The 19828-nt window shown below is 50.3% G+C and overlaps 1 protein-coding gene across 4 annotated transcripts in view; it reads left to right on the forward strand.

Annotated features, from left to right (window-relative positions):
- The window catches only part of vill (villin-like), a 117937-nt gene that overhangs the window by 86961 nt on the left and 11148 nt on the right, over positions 1-19828 (forward strand). For all 4 annotated transcript variants that reach the window (XM_059971709.1, XM_059971707.1, XM_059971710.1 and 1 more), the window contains exons 12-16: positions 3692-3829; positions 5235-5393; positions 6275-6451; positions 14476-14621; positions 17641-17785. In XM_059971709.1, coding sequence (XP_059827692.1) covers positions 3692-3829; positions 5235-5393; positions 6275-6451; positions 14476-14621; positions 17641-17785 — 765 coding nt within the window. The remainder of the gene's footprint in view (positions 1-3691; positions 3830-5234; positions 5394-6274; positions 6452-14475; positions 14622-17640; positions 17786-19828) is intronic.

Below are 19828 nucleotides of genomic sequence, written 5' to 3' on the forward strand. Positions count from 1 at the left end.
TATGTCGGGCGAGGGAAGGGCTGCTTACGGTTGTCTGATAGCCCGGCATTGACTTGTGAGGTGGTGTCTGCAGAGGAATGGTCTGACATTGGAGTGTGGGAGATCGAGTGGAGACCTTAATGAACGTTTCAAATCTGAGGGGGGTCGACAGGGTGGATTGTGACCAGGGGGCACCCAGCATCTAGCAGAGAGCACATAGTTTCAGGATAAGGGTGCCCTCCCCCTTTCAGAATTTCTTCTCCAAAATTTGGTGAATTTTTCAAACCCCCTACCTCAGGAAGATGTGGAGACAGAGTCATAGAGTCAGACAGTTTTTCAACTCCACTGGGGCTCCACTTATTTTGGCCTGATTTCTCTATTCCTATTTATGCCCCATTTCATATGCTTCAGTTGGGGCATAGCTTTATATACTCCCATTGGGGCCCCTCTTCCCATTCTCCCATTGGGGCCCAACTTCCCATTCTCCCATTGGGGCCCAACTTCCCATTCTCCCATTGGGGCCCCTCTTCCCATTCTCCCATTGGGGCCCCCTTCCCATTCTCCCATTGGGGCCCCTCTTCCCATTCTCCCATTGGGGCCCCTCTTCCCATTCTCCCATTGGGGCCCCTCTTCCCATTCTCCCATTGGGGCCCAACTTCCCATTCTCCCATTGGGGCCCCATTCTCCCATTGGGGCCCAACTTCCCATTCTCCCATTGGGGCCCCTCTTCCCATTCTCCCATTGGGGCCCAACTTCCCATTCTCCCATTGGGGCCCAACTTCCCATTCTCCCATTGGGGCCCCTCTTCCCATTCTCCCATTGGGGCCCCTCTTCCCATTCTCCCATTGGGGCCCAACTTCCCATTCTCCCATTGGGGCCCCTCTTCCCATTCTCCCATTGGGGCCCAACTTCCCATTCTCCCATTGGGGCCCCTCTTCCCATTCTCCCATTGGGGCCCCTCTTCCCATTCTCCCATTGGGGCCCCTCTTCCCATTCTCCCATTGGGGCCCCTCTTCCCATTCTCCCATTGGGGCCCAACTTCCCATTCTCCCATTGGAGCCCAACTTCCCATGCTTCCTTGAAACCTCCGTCTTTTGGGGCAGGACTGGTTGCACTTGAATCCCAGGGGGACCAATATCCTGGTGGAGAGGTTTGCTAAAGCTGTTGGGGAGAGTTTAAACTAGGATTGCTGAGGGGTGGGAACCGAACTGAAGAGATGGAGGAAGAGGCGGTTGGCTCACAAATAGAGAAAGCTTGGAGACTGTGCAAGAGGGAGGATAGGTGGGTGATAGAGAAGGAACGCACTTAGACCGATGGTTTGAGATGTGTGTATTTTAGTGCACGGAGTATTATGAACAAAGCGGATGAGCATGGATCAGTACTTGGAGCTGTGATGTTGTGGCTATTACAGAGACTTGGATGGCTCAGGGGCAGGAATGGGTACTTAGAGTGCCAGGATTTAGATGTTTCAGAAAGGACAGGGAGGGAGGCAAAAGAGGTGAGGGCGTGGCACTGTTGAGCAGAGATAGTGTCACGGCTGCAGAAAAGGTGGACGCCATGGAGGGATTGTCTACAGATTCTCTGTGGGTGGAAGTTAGGAACAGGAAGGGGTCAATAACTCTACTGGGTGTTTTTTATAGACCACCCAATAGTAGCAGGGACATCGAGAAGCAGATAGGGAGACAGATTCTAGAAAGGTGTAATAATAACAGGGTTGTCTTGGTGGGAGATTTTAATTTCCCAAATATCAATTGGCATCTCCCTAGAGTGAGGGGTTTAGATGGGGTGGAGTTTGTTAGGTGTGTTCAGGAAGGTTTCTTACCACAGTATGTAGATAAGCCTACAAGAGCAGAGGCTGTACTTGATCTGATATTGGGAAATGAACCTGGTCAGGTGTCAGGTCTCTCAGTGGGAGATTTTGGAGAGAGTGATCACAATTCTATCTGCTTTAGCATGACATTGGAGAGAGATAGGAACAGACAAGTTAGGAAAGTGTTTAATCAGAGTAAGGAGAAATATGAGGCTATCAGGCAGGAACTTGGAAGCATAAATTGGGAACAGATAGATGTTCTCAGGGAGATGTATGGAAGAAATGTGGCAAATATTCAGGGGATATTTACGTGGAGCTCTACATACGTATGTTCCGAATAGACAGGGAAAAGATGGTAGGGTACAGGACCCGTGGTGTACAAAGGCTGTTATAAATCTCGACAAGAAGAAGAGTTTACAAAAGGTTCAAAAAACTAGGTAATGATAGAGGTCTAGAAGATTAAGGCTGGCAGGAAGGAGTTTAAGAGAGAAATTAGGAGAGCCAGAAGGGACCATGAGAAGGCCTGGACAGACAGGAGTAAGGAAAACCCCGAGGAATTTTACAAGTATGTGAAGAGCAAAAGGATAAGACGAGAGAGAATAGGACCAATCAAGTGTGACAGTGGAAAATTGTGTATGGAACTGGATTATATAGCAGAGGTACTTAGCGAGTACTTTGCTTCAGTATTCACTACAGAAAAGGATCTTGGCAATTGTAGGGATGACTTACAGTGGACTGAAAAGCTTCAGCATGTAGATATTAAGGAAGAGGATGTGCTGGAGCTTTTGGAAAGCATCAAGTTGGATAAGTCACCGGGACCAGAGGAGATGTACCCCAGGCTACTGAGGGAAGTGGAGGAGGAGATTGCTGAGCCTCCCTGATGATGATATTTGCAAATGTTGTCCATTATTCAAGAAAGGGAGTAGAGATAGCCCAGGAAATTATAGGCCAATGAGTCTTACTTCAGTGGTTGGTAAGTTGATGGAGAAGATCCTGAGAGGCAGGATTTATGAACATTTGGAGAGGCGTAATATAATTAGGAATAGTTAGCATGGCTTTGTGAAAGGCAGGTCGTGCCTTACAAGCCTGATTGAATTTTTGACTATGTGACTAAAGACATTGATGAAGGTAGAGCAGTAGATGTAGTGTATATGGATTTCAGCAAGGCATTTGATAAGGCACCCCATGCAAGGCTTGTTGAGAAAGTAAGGAGGCATGGGGATTCAAGGGGACATTGTTTTGTGGATCCAGAACTGGCTTACCCTCAGAAGGTAAAGAGTGGCTATAGATGGGTGATGTCCTGCATGGAGGTCAGTCACCAGTGGTGTGCCTCAGGGATCTGTTCTGGGACCCCTACTCCTCGGGATTTTTAAGCCTCTATTGTGCTGTAGGTTTTCTATATTTCTATGAAACCAGAAATGTAGTCATTGTATTGTGAAACAAATAATATCCATTTGGTCTTCCAGCCCAGAGTCATCCAGATTATCAGAGCTTTTGAAAATGATTGATCTGTTGGATGAAACTGTACTGAAATGGATTGGGGAAGAGAATGAATGTTGAATGGACTAAAGGTGTTGAACCTATTGGTTGGGTTGGTGAGCAACTGGTATGCAAAAATAAACTGGTGGAACTCAGCAGGTCGGGCAGAATCTGTGGGAGGTGGGGGGAATCGGCATATAATGTTTTGGGCCGAGACCCTCTTCGCCTGGACTAGTGAAGGACCAGATGAAGGGTCCGGACTTGAACCGTTGACTATCTCTTCCTACCCAACCCCCTGAGTTCCTTCAGCAGATCAGGGCTTCAGTCCACCTCAGTGACCTGCAGTCTCTAAGCGACTGAGGTGGAGTGAAACTCTGAGTGGGAGGCATGGAGGGTGTCTGATGTGTTCTACTCTCTGGACAGATATGGCGAATTGAGGAGAGAGAGCTGGTTCCCGTGGATCCCAAGACCTCCGGACAATTCTACGGTGGAGACTGCTACTTGGTGCTCTACACCTACATGAGGAACAACAAGCCTGCGTATATCCTCTACATGTGGCAGGTGGGAAAATGCATCCATTTCATTCGCCACGGAATGAGGCAATGCCAGCATTGATAGCCCATCCCGAATTACCCCTGAACTGTGCAGGCAGGCATTGGAACTGGTTTATTATTGTAAATGACTGACTGGCCCTGTGCTGACTGTGGATATTGCTTCCCAGCTGTCTACATGATATGCAAGGTGGAGCAGTACGAAATGGAGGGCATGCTGTTACCCTGCACACAGCTGAGGAATGGCAGAGGTGGATGTAGATTGGGACCAGCGGCATTGCAGGAATTGCCAGTCAGCGTTGAGCTCAATGTAGGACTCCAGCCCCAGAGTTGTCCTCCTCCTGGGTGGGCTGCCAACCATGGCTGATGGGCGCATCTGTCCAAAGTGACTGGCGTTAAGGCACCAGTGACCCACCCTCACCCTTTCTCCCATCAGCAGGAACTGTTCTGAGCCACACACGAAGGCCAGGAGCTGGGCTTGGCTGTCAGAGGCTACTTGAGACCCATGCTGTTGGGAGCATTTAATAGGTAGTGGGAGCTTGTCCCCATTACCCTCCTCCCCAACTATACCAACCTTAATGGAACCATTGTTATAAGTTACACAATAATATTACTAAGATACAGTGAAAGGTGCTTTGGATACTGAACAAATCATTACACAGTGCATTGAGGTAGAACAAGATGAAACAATAATTGAGAATAATGAGAAAGCGCAGAGTGGGTAAGTAATATTTATTTCTATGTGGTACGGTAGCACTGTGATTAGCAAACTGCTCTGTAGCAATAGCTACTGATTCCTGCTGTTGTCTGCAAGGAGACCGTCTGGGTGCTCCAGTTTCCTCTGAAATGATAACGCCAAGGAATTTAAAGTTACTGACCAGCTACGCTTCCATTCTCCTGATGAGGACTGGTTTCTTCCTCCTGCAATGAATAATCAGCTCTTTGGCCTTGCTGGCGTGGAGTGAGAGCTTGTCGTGGCATTCTCCCTCCTGTACGCTGCTTCGATTGGATTCAGCAACGACAGTGGTGATGTCAGCAAATTGACCATGCCATTGGAGCTGTGCCCAGCCTCAGTGGCGTGTACAACGAGTAGAGCAGGGGGTCAACCACGCACCTGATCTGATTGAGATTGTGGAGGAGACGTGCGGGGCAAGGTTTCCACACAGAGAGAGGTGGGTGAGGCAGAGATAGTAGACCTGTTTAAAGGACTGTTAGACAGACGTGAATACTTATGGAATGATGAGAAGGGAGGTGCAAGCCTGTTTAAAGGACTGTTAGACAGACGTGAATATTTATGGAATGATGAGAAGGGAGGTGCAAGCCTGCTTAAAGGACTGTTAGACAGACGTGAATATTTATGGAATGATGAGAAGGGAGGTGCAAGCTGGGCTGACGCCGTCTGTCTGCCCACTCAGGGTCTGCACGCATCGCCCGATGAGATCGCCGCCTCAGCCTACCAGGCGGTGAACCTTGACGACCAGTACAACGGGGAGCCGGTGCAGGTTCGGGTGGTGATGGGCCACGAGCCCCGCCACTTCCAGGCCATCTTCAAGGGCAAGCTCATCATCTTCCAGGTGAGTTGCTGCCATTCCGTCAACTGGCCCCTGAGCCCCACTCCCTGACCTCAGTCCTGGCGCCCCACCCTATCCGCTGGACCTCACCCCCAATCACCCCTTCCCCAGGCCTGAGTGGGCATTTTAAAAGTGAGGCGAGGGTTTTGCTCGCCCTCAGCCTCCTCTGGCCCCACCTTGAACTATGTCCCTCTGGAGTGAGAGCCGGCAGACCCTCACACTCTGTGAGGTGGGGATACACTCCAGTTTGTGGTCAGGGTGCTGCGGTGTGGGGGGGGGGGGGATAGATGCCAGGGTGGTGAATGTTGAGGAGGTGAGGATGGGTGATGGATGGGTGTGGGTGGGTCAGGGTGTTGAGGGGGCTGGTAAGTTTATCGAGCAGGGTGGAGGTATGTGGTGAGAGATCAGGGGGAGCTTGGAGCTTGCAGGCAGGGATCTGGGGGCAGGAAAAGGGGAGAGAGTGTGGGGGGAGCAGAGACAGGATGGGGACAGTGGTGCAGACAGGGAGGGAGGAGAGGGGAGGGATGGGATGGAGAGGGTGGGAGAGTTGTTGGGAGGGGATTGAGGGGAGAGGAGGTTGTAGACGGGCTGGGTGATGTTGGGGAAGGATAGGACGGGCTAAGTACAGGCCTGGTAGGTCAGGCTGAGTACAGGCCTACTGGGACGGGCCTGCCTGGTAGGATGGGCTGAGTACAGGCCTAGTGGGACGGGCCTGCCTGGTAGGATGAGCTGGGTACAGGCCTGGTGGGACGGGCTGAGTACAGGCCTAGTGGGACGGGCCTGCCTGGTAGGACTGGCTGAGTACAGGCCTGGTAGGAAAGCTGAGTCTCCGCTCTGTCTGCACCCCACCCTAACAGTGACCTGTCCTGTTGTGCACCACACAGGGTGGGACGGGCCGTGGCGGGAAGACCGAAGATGCACCCATCAGGCTGTTCCAGGTGCGGGGCACCACGGAGCTGAATACCAAGGCCACCGAGGTGCCTGCCCGCGCCTCCTCCCTCAACTCTAACGACATCTTTGTGTTCAAGACAGAACAGACCACTTACTTGTGGTGCGGCAAGGTGAGTTCACCTGGGCAAGCCGGCGGAGGTCCACTCCGGGGCAGGGGAACCGAGAAGGCCTATCTTGTGGAGCTGAAGATCAGGGCGGGCTTCCTCAACTCCTCCCTCCCATGAGCTGGCAAAACCACATGAAGTTAGATTCGATTTGCTCTATTTGTCAAAGATCAATCTTATTCACGTGACACACACAACGTGGGGCGCCATGGTAGCACAGAGGTTCACGTGACCCTATTATTGCTGGGGGTGTCAGAGTTCAGAGTTCAATTCTGGCGCCGTCTGTACGTTCTCCCCGTGCTGGGGGTTTCCTCCCCTTTTCTGAGGACGTAGTGCTTCGCAGGTTAATCGGTCATTGTAAACAGCCCTGTGATAAGGCTGGGGTTAAATAGGTGGGCTGCTGGGTGGGGCAGCTCGTTGGGCTGGAAAGGCGTGTTTCACACTGCAAACGCTGAAGGAGCTTGGCGGCTTAGGCCGCATCCTTGAAAAGGAATAAAGAGTCGATGTTTCCGGCTGAGATCCTTAATCAGGACTGTCCCAATGAAGGATCTCAGCCCAACACGGCAGCTCTTTATTCCCCTCCATAGACGTTGCCTCACCTGTTGAGTAAAGCCCATAAGATATTGGACCTGAATTAGGCCATTTAGCCCATCGAGTATATGCCAGTATTTCATGGCTGATCCATTTTCCCTCTCAACCTCAATCACCTGCCTTCTCTCCATATCCCTTTATACCCTGACTAATCAAGAATCTATCAACCTCTGCCTGTGGAAACAAATTCCACAGGTTCACCACTCCCTGGCTAAAGAAATTCCTCCTCATCTCCATTCCAAAAGGACACCCCTCTATTCTGAGGCTGTGTCCTCTGGTCTCAGACTCCCCCACCATAGGAAACATCCTCTCCACATCCACTCTATTGAAGTTGTACAAAATTCGATAGGTTTCAATGAGGTCATCCCTCTTTCCTCTGAATTCCAGTGAATACAGGCCCAAAGTCATCAAACGCTCTTCATATGACATCATTCAATCTTGGAATCATTTTCATGAACCTCCTTTGATGTCAGCTCGTCCTAAATTGACCCTCATAAAGGGTCCAAGATTGCTCACAATGCTACAAGTGAGGCCTCACCAATGCTTTATAAAGCCTGCTGTTATACTCTAGTCCTCTTGAAATGAATGCTAACATCGTACAAGGATTTCCAAGTCTATTTGCACCTCAGTTTTTTGAAGTTTCTCTCCATTTAGAAAATAGTCATCCCTTTCATTTCTTCTACCAAAGTGCATGACCATATACTGCTTGACACTCTATTCCATCAGCCACATTTGCCCATTTTCCTAATCTATCCAAATCCTTCTGTAGCCTCTCTACTTCCTCAAAGCTACCTTCCCTTCCACCTACCTTCATATCATCCACAAACTTGGCCACACAGCTATCAACTCCATCGTCCAAGTCACTGACATACAATGTAAAAAGAACCAGTCAATGTGGAACACCACTAGTCACTGGCAGCCAATCAGGAAAGGCTCCCTTTATTCCCACTCTTCGCCTCCTGCCAATCAGCCACTGCTCTATCCATGCTAGTATCTTTCCTCTAATACCATGGGCTCTTAATTTGTTAAGCAGCCTCATGTGTGGCACCATGTCAAATGCTTTCTGAAAATGAAAGTACAGAACATCAACTGATTCTCCTTTGTCTATCCCGCTTGTTACTTTGATGCACCATCAATAACTCACTCTGAGACGTAAGGCGAGATATCGGCTTTTATTGACTGAAGAAGGAACCAGCAGTGAGTGACCATCATATTACATCCTGGAGAATGAGGCAGAGGATCAGACCTCGATCGCCTTTATACAGGGGCCTATGGGAGGAGCCACAGGAGCAGTCAGAAGGGGGCGTGTCCAGACAGGCACATAGTTCACCACATTCACCCCCCCCCCTTTGTTTGAAAGAGTCCCCATGTGGCGAAGTTTCTTACAGGTCAAGTCTATCAGGTGGTCGAATCTGTCGCTGCGATCTACGTAGCACCGGCTGTGATTACACAGGTGCCGGCGACATTGGTGATTGCACAGGAGACGGAGGTTGTGCTGGTTCCAGCTCATGCATGTGCGAGGCACCTGGTATATAAGTGTCATGAGGAGTCTATGTAGGGCCTGGTGAGCGCGGTGTCACCTCGGGTACAGGGTTCATAGTTACCGGAGAGTGTTCAGGGTAGTGGTCTGCTGCACCTGCGGGCGCCAGGTCGCGGATGGAGACCGTGTCCTCCCGCCCATCAGGTAAGACCACGTAAGCATACTGGGGGTTCGCATGCAGAAGGTGAACCCTCTCGACCAGCGGGGAGTATTTATTGCTCCTCACATGTTTCCGGAGCAGCACTGGCCCCAGGGACATCAGCCAAACTGGTAGAGTGACAGACTTCCTGGGAAAAGAGAATAGGAGTTCGGGAGGGGGGGGGCCACCATCCGACCACCTGGGCCCTCCAAGGGCTTGTCCTTGGCTCAATGATCCCCTCCCTGAGCAGCCGCTGCACCTCTGACTGAATGAAGGCCCTGTCCCCCGCACTGTACCTCCTGCTTTTAGTTGCCACAGGTTTACAGTCGGGGGTCAGGTTGGCGAACAGCGGTGGGGGAGGGATCTTGAGAGTGGAGAGACTGCAAGTGGTGTCGGTAGCGCAGCTGTCGGCCTGGTTCTGGATGGGACGTGTGTGCCCGTGTGTGTGTGTGGTCAGTAGCGGGGTATGTGAAGAAGTCCCACAAAACTGAGGATTCCGGACAGTGAGTGGTGGGAGGGGCCCGTCGTACACCATAGTCACACTTTCGAGATGGCTCTGGAAGTCCAGCCCCAATAGCACAGGTGCGCACAGATTAGGCATGACCAGTAGCGCAAAGTTCCGATATTCTGTGCCTTGCACCACCAATGTCGCTACACAACCCGCCCGGATGTCTGTGGACTGCGACCCAGAAACCAAATGGATCTTCTGACTTACTGGCCGCGTTGCGAGTCCGCAGCGTTGCACTTTGTCCGGGTGAATGAAACTCTTAGTGCTGCCCGTGTCAAACAGGCATCTAGTCCTGTGCCCCTCCACCAGGATGTCCATCATGGACCTTGCAAGCTGGTGTGGGGCGCTTTGGTCGAGGGTTACAGTGGCCAGAGTTGAATCACCGTCGGGGTACCCGGTAAGCATCGGAGGGTCGGGGGTGGGGCGTGCTGACGTCGACAAAGATGGCCGTCCACATCCGGGGTACCCGGTAAGCATCGGAGGGTCGGGGGCGGGGCGTGCTGACGTCGACAAAGATGGCCGTCCACATCCGGGGTACCCGGTAAGCATCGGAGGGTCGGGGGCGGGGCGTGCTGACACCGACAAAGATGGCCGCTCGCATCCGGGGTACCCGGTAAGCATCGGAGGGTCGGGGCGGGGCATGCTGACGCCGACAAAGATGGCCGCCCACATCCGGGGTACCCGGTAAGCATCCGAGGATCGGGGCGGGGCATGCTGACACCGACAAAGATGGCCGCTCGCATCCGGGGTACCCGGTAAGCATCGGAGGGTCGGGGTGGGACATGCTGACGCCGACAAAGATGGCCGCCCACATCCGGGGTACCCGGTAAGCATCGGATGGTCGGGGGCGGGGCATGCTGATGCCGACAAAGATGGCCGCCCACATCCGGGGTACCCGGTAAGCATCGGATGGTCGGGGGCGGGGCGTGCTGATGCCGATAAAGATGGCCGCCCACATCCGGGCATGCAAGATGGCGGCCCCCACGTCTCACCTGCAGCGCTGCACTATGCTCGCAGTTTAGACTTACAGACCTTGGCAAAATGGCCCCGCTTTCCGCAGCTGGAGCAGGTCGTTTCTCGTGCTGGACAGCGTTTTCAAGAGTGCTTTTTGTGGCCACAGAAATAACAAAGCACAGGCTTCTGATAGGCCACCGCCGTGGTCAGGTTCGGGGAGCTCGTGGAATCGCGACTGGCAGCGGCGATTTCGCTTGCGGGAGCAGGCGGTGGCGGGGTCTGAGGCATCCACGGAACCGGCGGGGAATCACGCGACTGGACAGCATTGGTGTAGTTCAGCACAGCTTCCAGAGCGTTGGCCGTCTCGATCGCTGAGCGTAAGGTAAGATCGGAGTGTTCCAGCAGCCGCTGGCGCATGTACACTGACCTCAGTCCCGTCACAAAGGCGTCTCGCACCAGCAGCTCTGCATGCTGTTCTGCCATGAGCGTCTTGCAGTCACAAGCTCGGACGAGTGTCTGTAGTGCTCGGAGAAACTCGGCGCTCGATTCTCCAGGCCGCTGTCGCCAGGTAGCTAAACGATGTCTTGCGTAGACGGTGTTCACCGGCTGCAGGTACTGTCTTTTGAGGGCTCCCAGTGCCCCTTCGTAGGTCGGCAGGTCCCGGATAATGGAATAAACTTTTGGGGTGACCTTCGAGAGGAGAATTCTGTACATAACGGCAGGGTCAGTCGCACGAAGCTCCGCCAAGTATGATTGGAAGCAGGCAAGCCAGTGTTCAAAAGCAAGAGCTGCTTCAGGGTCTTGAGGGTCCAAATCCAACCTTTCTGGACGTAAAACGGTTTCCATGTTTTAAAACTTTCAGTCAATAAAATTGATGCACCATCAATAACTCACTCTGAGATGTAAAGGCGAGATATCGGCTTTTATTGACTGAAGAAGGAACCAGCAGTGAGTGACCATCATACTACATCCTGGAGAATGAGGCAGAGGATCAGACCTCGATTGCCTTTATACAGGGGCCTGTGGGAGGAGCCACAGGAGCAGTCGGCCGGGGGCGTGTCCAGACAGGCACATAGTTCACCACATACTTCTTCAAAGAATTTCAACAGATTTGTCAGGCAAGAATTTCCCTTGAGGAAACCATGCTGACTTTGGCTATTTTATCATGAGCCTCCAAGTAATCCGAAACCACATCGTTAACAATCATCTCTAACATCTTCCTGACCACTGAGATCAGACCAACTGGCCTGTACTTTTGTTTCTCCTGCCCCTCTCCCTTCTGGAAGAGTGGTATGACATTTGCAATTTCCCATTCCTCCTCAACTGTGCCAGGATCAATTGATTCTTGAACGATCTTGATTCTAATACTTCCACAATCTCCAGCCACCTCTTTCAGAACCCTGGGGTGTACACCATCCAGTCCAGATGACTTACCTACCTTCAGAACTTTCATCTTCCCAAGAACCTTCTTTCTAGTAATGGGAACTTCCCACACTTCATGCTCTGACACTTTCGAACTTCCAGCATGCTGTTAGTATCTTCCACGGGGAAGACTGATACTAAATACTTATTCAGTTTGCCCCCTATTTCCTTGTCCCCATTGACCTCTCCAGCATTGTTTTCCAGCCGTTTGATATGCTCTCTTTTACACTTTATGTATCTGAAGAAACTTCTGGTATCCTCTTTAATGCTATTGGCTAGCTTGTATTCCATCTTTACTTTCTTAATGACTTCTTTAGTTGCCTTCTGTTGGTTTTTGAAAGATTGTTAATCCTCTAATTTACCATTAATTTTGCTCCATTGTATGCCCTCTCTTTGGCTCTTATGTTGGGTTTGATTTCCCTTGTTAGCCATGGTTGTGTCATCTTTCCTTTAGCATACTTTGTCCTCTTTAGGATGTATATATCCTGCGCCTTCCAAATTGCTTCCAGAAATTCCAGCCATCGCGGCTCTGCCATCATCCCTGCCAGTGTTCCCTTCCAATCAATTCTGGCCGATCCACTCTCATGCCTCTGTGATTCTATTCACCCCACTATAATACTGATACATCTGATTTCAGCTTCTCCTTCTCAATTCAAATCGCATTTTGGTCACTTGCCCTAAGGGTTCCTTTACCTTAAGCTCTCTAATCAATTCTGGTTCATTGCACAATACCCATTCCACAATAGTTGATTTCCTTATGCACTCAACCACTTGCTGCTCTAAGAAGCCATCTCATATGCATTGTAGAATTTTCCCCTCTTGGGAACCTGCACTAGCCTGATTTTCCCATTGCCCTTTTGGCATGCATTTTCCATTTCCCATTGTAATTTAATGTTACTAATGTTTGGGGGTCTGTCTATAACCCATAAAGGTCTGTTTACCCTTGCAGTTCTTTAGTTCTACCCACAATGATTGAACACCTTCCCAGCTTCTGTCACCTCTTTCTAATGATTTTATTTCATTTTTTTATCAACAGAGCTACGCTGCCCTCTTTGCTTTACTGCCCGTCCTTTCAATACAACATGAATCCTTGGACATTAAGCTTCCAGCTATAATCTTCTTTCAGCCATGATTCAGTGATGCCTGCAACATCATACCTGCCTATATATAATTGTGCTACATGACCATTGACCTTAAATACAACACCTTCAGACCTGCATTCACCCTTTTCAATTTTGTCCACTTTCTACTAACACAAGAGGACACAGGTTTAAGGTGCTGGGGAGTAGGTGCAGAGGAGATGTCAGGGGTAAGTTTTTTACGCAGAGAGGGGTGAGTGCGTGGAATGGGCTGCCGGGAACGGTGGTGGAGGTGGAAATGATAGGGTCTTTTAAGAGACTCTTGGATAGGTACATGGAGCTTAGAAAAATAGAGGGCTATGGGTAACCCTCGGTAATTTCTAAGGTAAGGACAACTTTGTGGGCCAAAGGGCCTGTATTGCACTGTAGGTTTTCTGTGTTTCTATTTCTATGTTTTGCAATGTAACTCATCCTGTCGACTGCAATCTTGCCCTATCATTAGCTCTCCTTGCTAGCTAGCAGTCTCACTACACGCTGCATTTACTTGTAATCCAACTACCTCATCTTCAGCACTACCACTCCAGTTTCTATCCCCCTGCCAAATTAGTTCAAACCCACCTGAACAACTCTACTTGACCTGCCCGCAAGGATATTGGACACCCTCTGATTCAGGTGTGACATGTTCCTTTTGTTTCGGTCATACTTTCCCCAGAAGAGATCCCAATGATCTATAAGTCTAAATCCCTGCCCCCTGCACCAGTTCCTCAGCCACACATTCACCTGACACATCATCCTATTCTTACCCTTACTGGCAAGTGGCACAGGCAGCAGTCTACCTTGGAGATACCGTTTTTCAGCTTTCTACCTAGCTCCCTAAAATCTCTCTCCTGGACCTCCTCACCTTGTCTACTTATGTCATTGGTGCTAATATGAACCAAAGTCTTGGCACCAAACTTTGCCTGGTTCCTCCAATGTTTTGTGTGTGTAACTATGGATTTCCAGAATCTGCAGCACCTCTAGTGTTTACAACCTGATTCACCAGATACCTTTAAATTGTGAGGAATTTGCTGCGGTGGTCAGGGCACAACATGTGACAAAAAAAAAACAACATTCAACAATTATAAAGAATAATTGGTTAAATTAGGTTAAAGTACAGATATGGAATAATGTGTAAATACCAGCATGTAGTGTATAGGCATCCGTTAGTCTCGATAGACCATGGATTTGCACCTTGGAAAGTTTTCAGCCCTGGGCAGGGTTTTGTTTTAAATGGAAGACCAGCAAGTCTCCCCTCTCCACGCCACCGATGTTGTCCAAGGGAAGGGCATTAGGACCCAGTTAGCACAGTGGTGTAGCAGTTGGTACAACTTTTTACAGCAGTCAGCTGTCAGATCAGGGTTCAATTCCCTGTCCGTATGTTCTCTCTGGTTCCCCGGTTTCCTCTCTCATATACAGGTTAGGGTTAGTGAGTCGAGAACATGCTATGTTGGTACCAGAGGCGTGGTGACACTTGCAGACTGACCCCAGCACACTTTGACACACATTTCACTCTATGTTTTGATGTACGTACAACAAACAAAGCTGATCTTTAGATTGCGAGAACAAAGTTGATATTTTAGTGTATTTGAGGCCTGATAGCAGCAGGGAAGAGCTGTCTTTGAGCCTTGTGAATCGTGTTTTCAGCGTTTTGCATCTTCTGTCAGACAATGTTCTGAGACACAGGCAGCAGATCGTTCACAGAGGAGATCTGGGGGCTTTGCGCCCCTTTTCATGGGCTGGGTCTTCCCTTTTCTGCAGGGATGCAGTGGTGATGAGCGAGAGATGGCGAAGTCTGTGGCCAACACCCTGTCCAAGCGGGAGAAGCAGACGGTTCTGGAGGGACAGGAGCCGACAGATTTCTGGGCCATGCTGGGCGGGAAAGCACCGTATGCCAGTGACAAACGGTAAGGTTGGAGTGTGGGCAATCACTGTTCATCCTCTGCAGCATTAGACCCCAGTGTATCTCTCTCTCTCTCCCCTCTCCCCTCTCCCTCTCTCTCACACACACTCACCACACACACACTACACACACACAGACACACTCACTCACTCACCACACACACACAGACACACACACACACTCACCACACACACACTACACACACACACACTCACTCACTCACTCACCACACACACACAGACACACACACTCACTCACCACACACACACAGACACACACACACACTCACCACACACACACAGACACACACACTCACTCACCACACACACACAGACACACACACACACACACACACACACACACACACACACTCACTCACCATGCACTCACTCACTCACCACACTACACACACACACACTCACTCACTCACTCACCACACACACACAGACACACACACACACTCACTCACCACACACACACAGACACACACACACACTCACTCACCACACTACACACACACACACTCACTCACTCACCATGCACTCACTCACTCACCACACACACACACTCACACTCACTCACTCACCATGCACTCACTCACTCACCACACACACACACTCACACTCACTCACTCACCACACACACACAGACACACACACACACTCACCACACACACACAGACACACACACTCACTCACTCACCACACTACACACACACACACACAGACACACTCACTCACTCACCATGCACTCACTCACTCACCACACACACACACACACTCACTCACTCACTCACCACACACACACACACTCACTCACTCACTCACTCACTCACCACACACACACACACACTCACTCACTCACTCACCACACACACACACACACACTCACTCACTCACTCACTCACTCACCACACACACACACACACTCACTCACTCACTCACTCACCACACACACACACACACTCACTCACTCACTCACCACACACACACACACTCACTCACTCACTCACTCACCACACACACACACACACTCACTCACTCACTCACCACACACAGACACACACACACACTCACTCACCACACACACACAGACACACACACACACTCACTCACCACACTACACACACACACACTCACTCACTCACTCACTCACCACACACACACACACACACTCACTCACCACACACACACACACACACACTCACTCACTCACTCACCACACACACACACACACACTCACTCACTCACCACACACACACACACACTCACTCACTCACCACACACACACACACACACTCACTCACTCACCACACACTCACTCACTCACCACACACTACACACACACACACTCACTCACCACACACACACAGACACACTCACACACTCACCACACACACACACTACACACACACACTCACTCACTCACCACACACACACAGACACACTCACACACTCACCACACACACACACTACACACACACACACTCACTCACTCACCACACACACACAGACACACTCACACACTCACCACACACACACAGACACACTCACACACTCACCACACACACACACTACACACACACACTCACTCACTCACCACACACACACAGACACACTCACACACTCACCACACACACACACTACACACACACACACTCACTCACTCACTCACTCACCACACACACACACACACACTCACTCACCACACACACACACACACACACTCACTCACTCACTCACCACACACACACACACACACTCACTCACTCACCACACACACACACACACTCACTCACTCACCACACACACACACACACACTCACTCACTCACCATGCACTCACTCACTCACCACACACTCACTCACTCACCACACACTACACACACACACACACTCACTCACCACACACACACAGACACACTCACACACTCACCACACACACACACTACACACACACACTCACTCACTCACCACACACACACAGACACACTCACACACTCACCACACACACACACTACACACACACACACTCACTCACTCACCACACACACACAGACACACTCACACACTCACCACACACACACACTACACACACACACACTCACTCACTCACCACACTACACACACACACACTCACTCACTCACCACACACACACAGACACACTCACACACTCACCACACACACACACTACACACACACACACTCACTCACTCACCACACACACACACTACACACACACACACACACAGACACACTCACACACTCACCACACACACTACACACACACACACACACACACAGACACACTCACACACTCACCACACACACACACTACACACACACACACACACACACACACACACACACAGACACACTCACACACTCACCACACACACACACACACACACACTCACCACACACACACTCTCACACACACACAGACACACTCACACACTCACCACTCACACACACACACACAGACACACTCACACACTCACCACACACACACACACACACACACACTCACCACACACACACTCTCACACACACACAGACACACACACACACTGGAAATATAAGAGGATTGAGGGTGATGGGGAGAAAATGAATCAGTCATAATCAAATGGTGGAGAGGAACTGATGGGCCAAATAGCCTAATTATGTTCCTATATCTTATGGTCCCTCTCTCTCAAACTTATCCTCCCCCCTCCCCCTTCCTCCCCCTCCCACATCTACCTCTCTCTCTCTCACCCCGTCTCTCTTTCCCCCCTCTCCACACTTCCTCCTCCTCCCCTTCCCTCTCTCTGTCCCCTCCCCATCTCCCTCCCCCTTTCTCGAACCTCTTTCTCCTCTTTTCTCTCCCCCTCTCCCTCCCTCATCCCCTCTCTCTCTCCATTTCTCTCCTACTCCCCCTCTCCCTCCCTCTTGTCCCCTCTCTCGCCCCATTTCTCTCCTACTCCCTCTCTCTCTCTCCTCCTCTCTGGTACCCTGTTGGTAACCCGTTGATTCTGTGATCTCCAGGTTTCAGGAGGAGGACGTTGAATATGATCCACGGCTCTTCGAATGCTCGAATCAGACAGGAAGATTCATCATGACGGAGGTTTACGACTTCACCCAGGAAGACCTGGATGAAGATGATATCATGTTGCTGGACACATGGGAAGAGGTGAGAACGTCGCTGTTCCAGAGCAGACCCTCTGCCGATTAGACCAGCCTGTGGTGAGGCCTCAGATGATTGGCTCATCCGGAACAGGACATCAGCCAATTGGTCTTCCCTGTGCAGGGTCTCAGATGATTGGCTACCCTGAGTAGATCCTAAGCCAATTGTGGCTTCAGGTGATGGCCTTGTCCTGAACAGGAACAGAGCTGATTGGCTTCCCCTGAGCAGTACTGCAGTTGACGGGTCTGCTCTCAGCTGATTGGTTGACCCTATGCAGAACCTCTGCTAATTGGCTTGTCACGTACAGGGCCTCTACTCATTGGCCTACCTTGTACAGAGCTTCTGCTAATTGCACTGCCTCCAATTCTGGACCCTCTGATGTGCTCCGAGAGAGGAGACCACCCAGCCCATCCACCTGGTCTGGCTCTGATAGAGTCATTGAGTCACCAGGCTCTTCAGCCCATCTGATCCAAGATGCCCATCAACCTAGCCCCATTTGCTTGCGTTTGCTCCACGTCTCTGTAGACCTTCCTTTCTCGTTGCCACTTTATTGGAAGGGTGAGGAGCCTTTGGAGAGATTTACTGGCCAAAGGGCAGCTGCTATGAAGAGATATCGGATAAAATTGAATTGTTTTCTCCAGAGGGAAAATACGATAGAACTTTACGAAGTGATGAGAAGCATGGATAGAATAGACAGTTGGTATGTTGGGGTGCCACGGTACCGTAGCGGTTGGCACGATGCGGTTATTGCTCTGAGCGTCAGAGTTCTGTCAGGTGTCTGTACGTCCTCCCCATGGGACGGGTGCGCCGGTTTCCTCCCACAGTCTAAAGATGTTAATTGGTCATTGTAAGTTGTCCTGCTGGGTGGGGGTGGAGATATGTCTCCACCAAAGGAGGTTTTAAGGTGCTTCTTCCCTCTGTTAGCCTGCTGGCCGTTTCTGCAGCTCCAAGTCTGAATGCTGGAAATCGCAGTGAGCAGAACAGTTTGGAATTGGCTTCCTGCTTATTTCTCGACAGCGATCAGTGACGAATATGGAAACGTCCATGTGAGGGCAAATCAGAAGCCGTGGCTTACTGCAGAGGCCCGTGCACGCTTGGAGGATCCCGATGAGGACTTTCGATCGGGAGATGTGGCAGCTCTCAGGGAAGCAAGAACTGTGCCAACAAGAAGGCAAACTAGGAGGATTCTCAGGCTACAGCCCCGCGAGACCGGATAGGCGTCCACACTATGCGTTTTTGAAAAATCTCTGTTCACACTGAAACGGAGATTTCGGTGAATCTCCTCCTCCTGCGCATGTGCAGGACGCATCTACTGAAAACAAGCGACATGCTTAGTGTCGAATCTCGCCGTGAAAGTGCGCATTTGTGTAGTTACAGACTAGAAAAACTTAAAACGATGGACAGCTGTTGGCTCTTGCGCAGAAGGATTTAAAACTAAAAGAAAACAAATACTGGAGTGTACGGCGGCAACCGATGGGGAGTTCACGGACAGATTGACCCAGCTGATGACGAACATCGAAAAACTGACTAACTCTGTTGCATTAATAAAGCCCCTTGTTAAATGTGTAAAACATGTCTGCATCAGTGTTATCTTGTATTTCCATACAATGTTACATTAGGCTGTTACACATCTATTGTCAGAGAAGTATTTGCATAAATAGGTAAATCACCTTCATATGAGCAAGGACAGAAAACGGCAAAGTGAGTATACTTATTTATTCAGTAAGTTATGGGTCAAAGTATTTCTAACTCTTCTGGCTTCAGTCTCGTTGCCGTCTGTTCTGGAATTGTTAGGTTGTGTTCAAGAAAACAATGAAATAGCACGCTGCCGTCTGACAGCGTTTTCAGAAGTCTCCGGTTACCCCGTCCACACTGATCTGTCTGAGCAGCGTTTGCAAAAGTATCCAGCCTGGAAAGCGATTCTGAAAAGCTGCAGTTTCGGGGGACGAAAACGCCATTTTAGTGTGGACGTTTTAGTAAAAACGAAGAGAAAAGGCTTGGGTTACGGATTTATCCGACGTAGGGTGGATGTAGCCTCAGAGAATTTAC

Source organism: Hypanus sabinus, chromosome 6, assembly GCF_030144855.1.
Source record: "Hypanus sabinus isolate sHypSab1 chromosome 6, sHypSab1.hap1, whole genome shotgun sequence".
NCBI classification, from domain to species: Eukaryota; Metazoa; Chordata; class Chondrichthyes; order Myliobatiformes; family Dasyatidae; genus Hypanus; species Hypanus sabinus.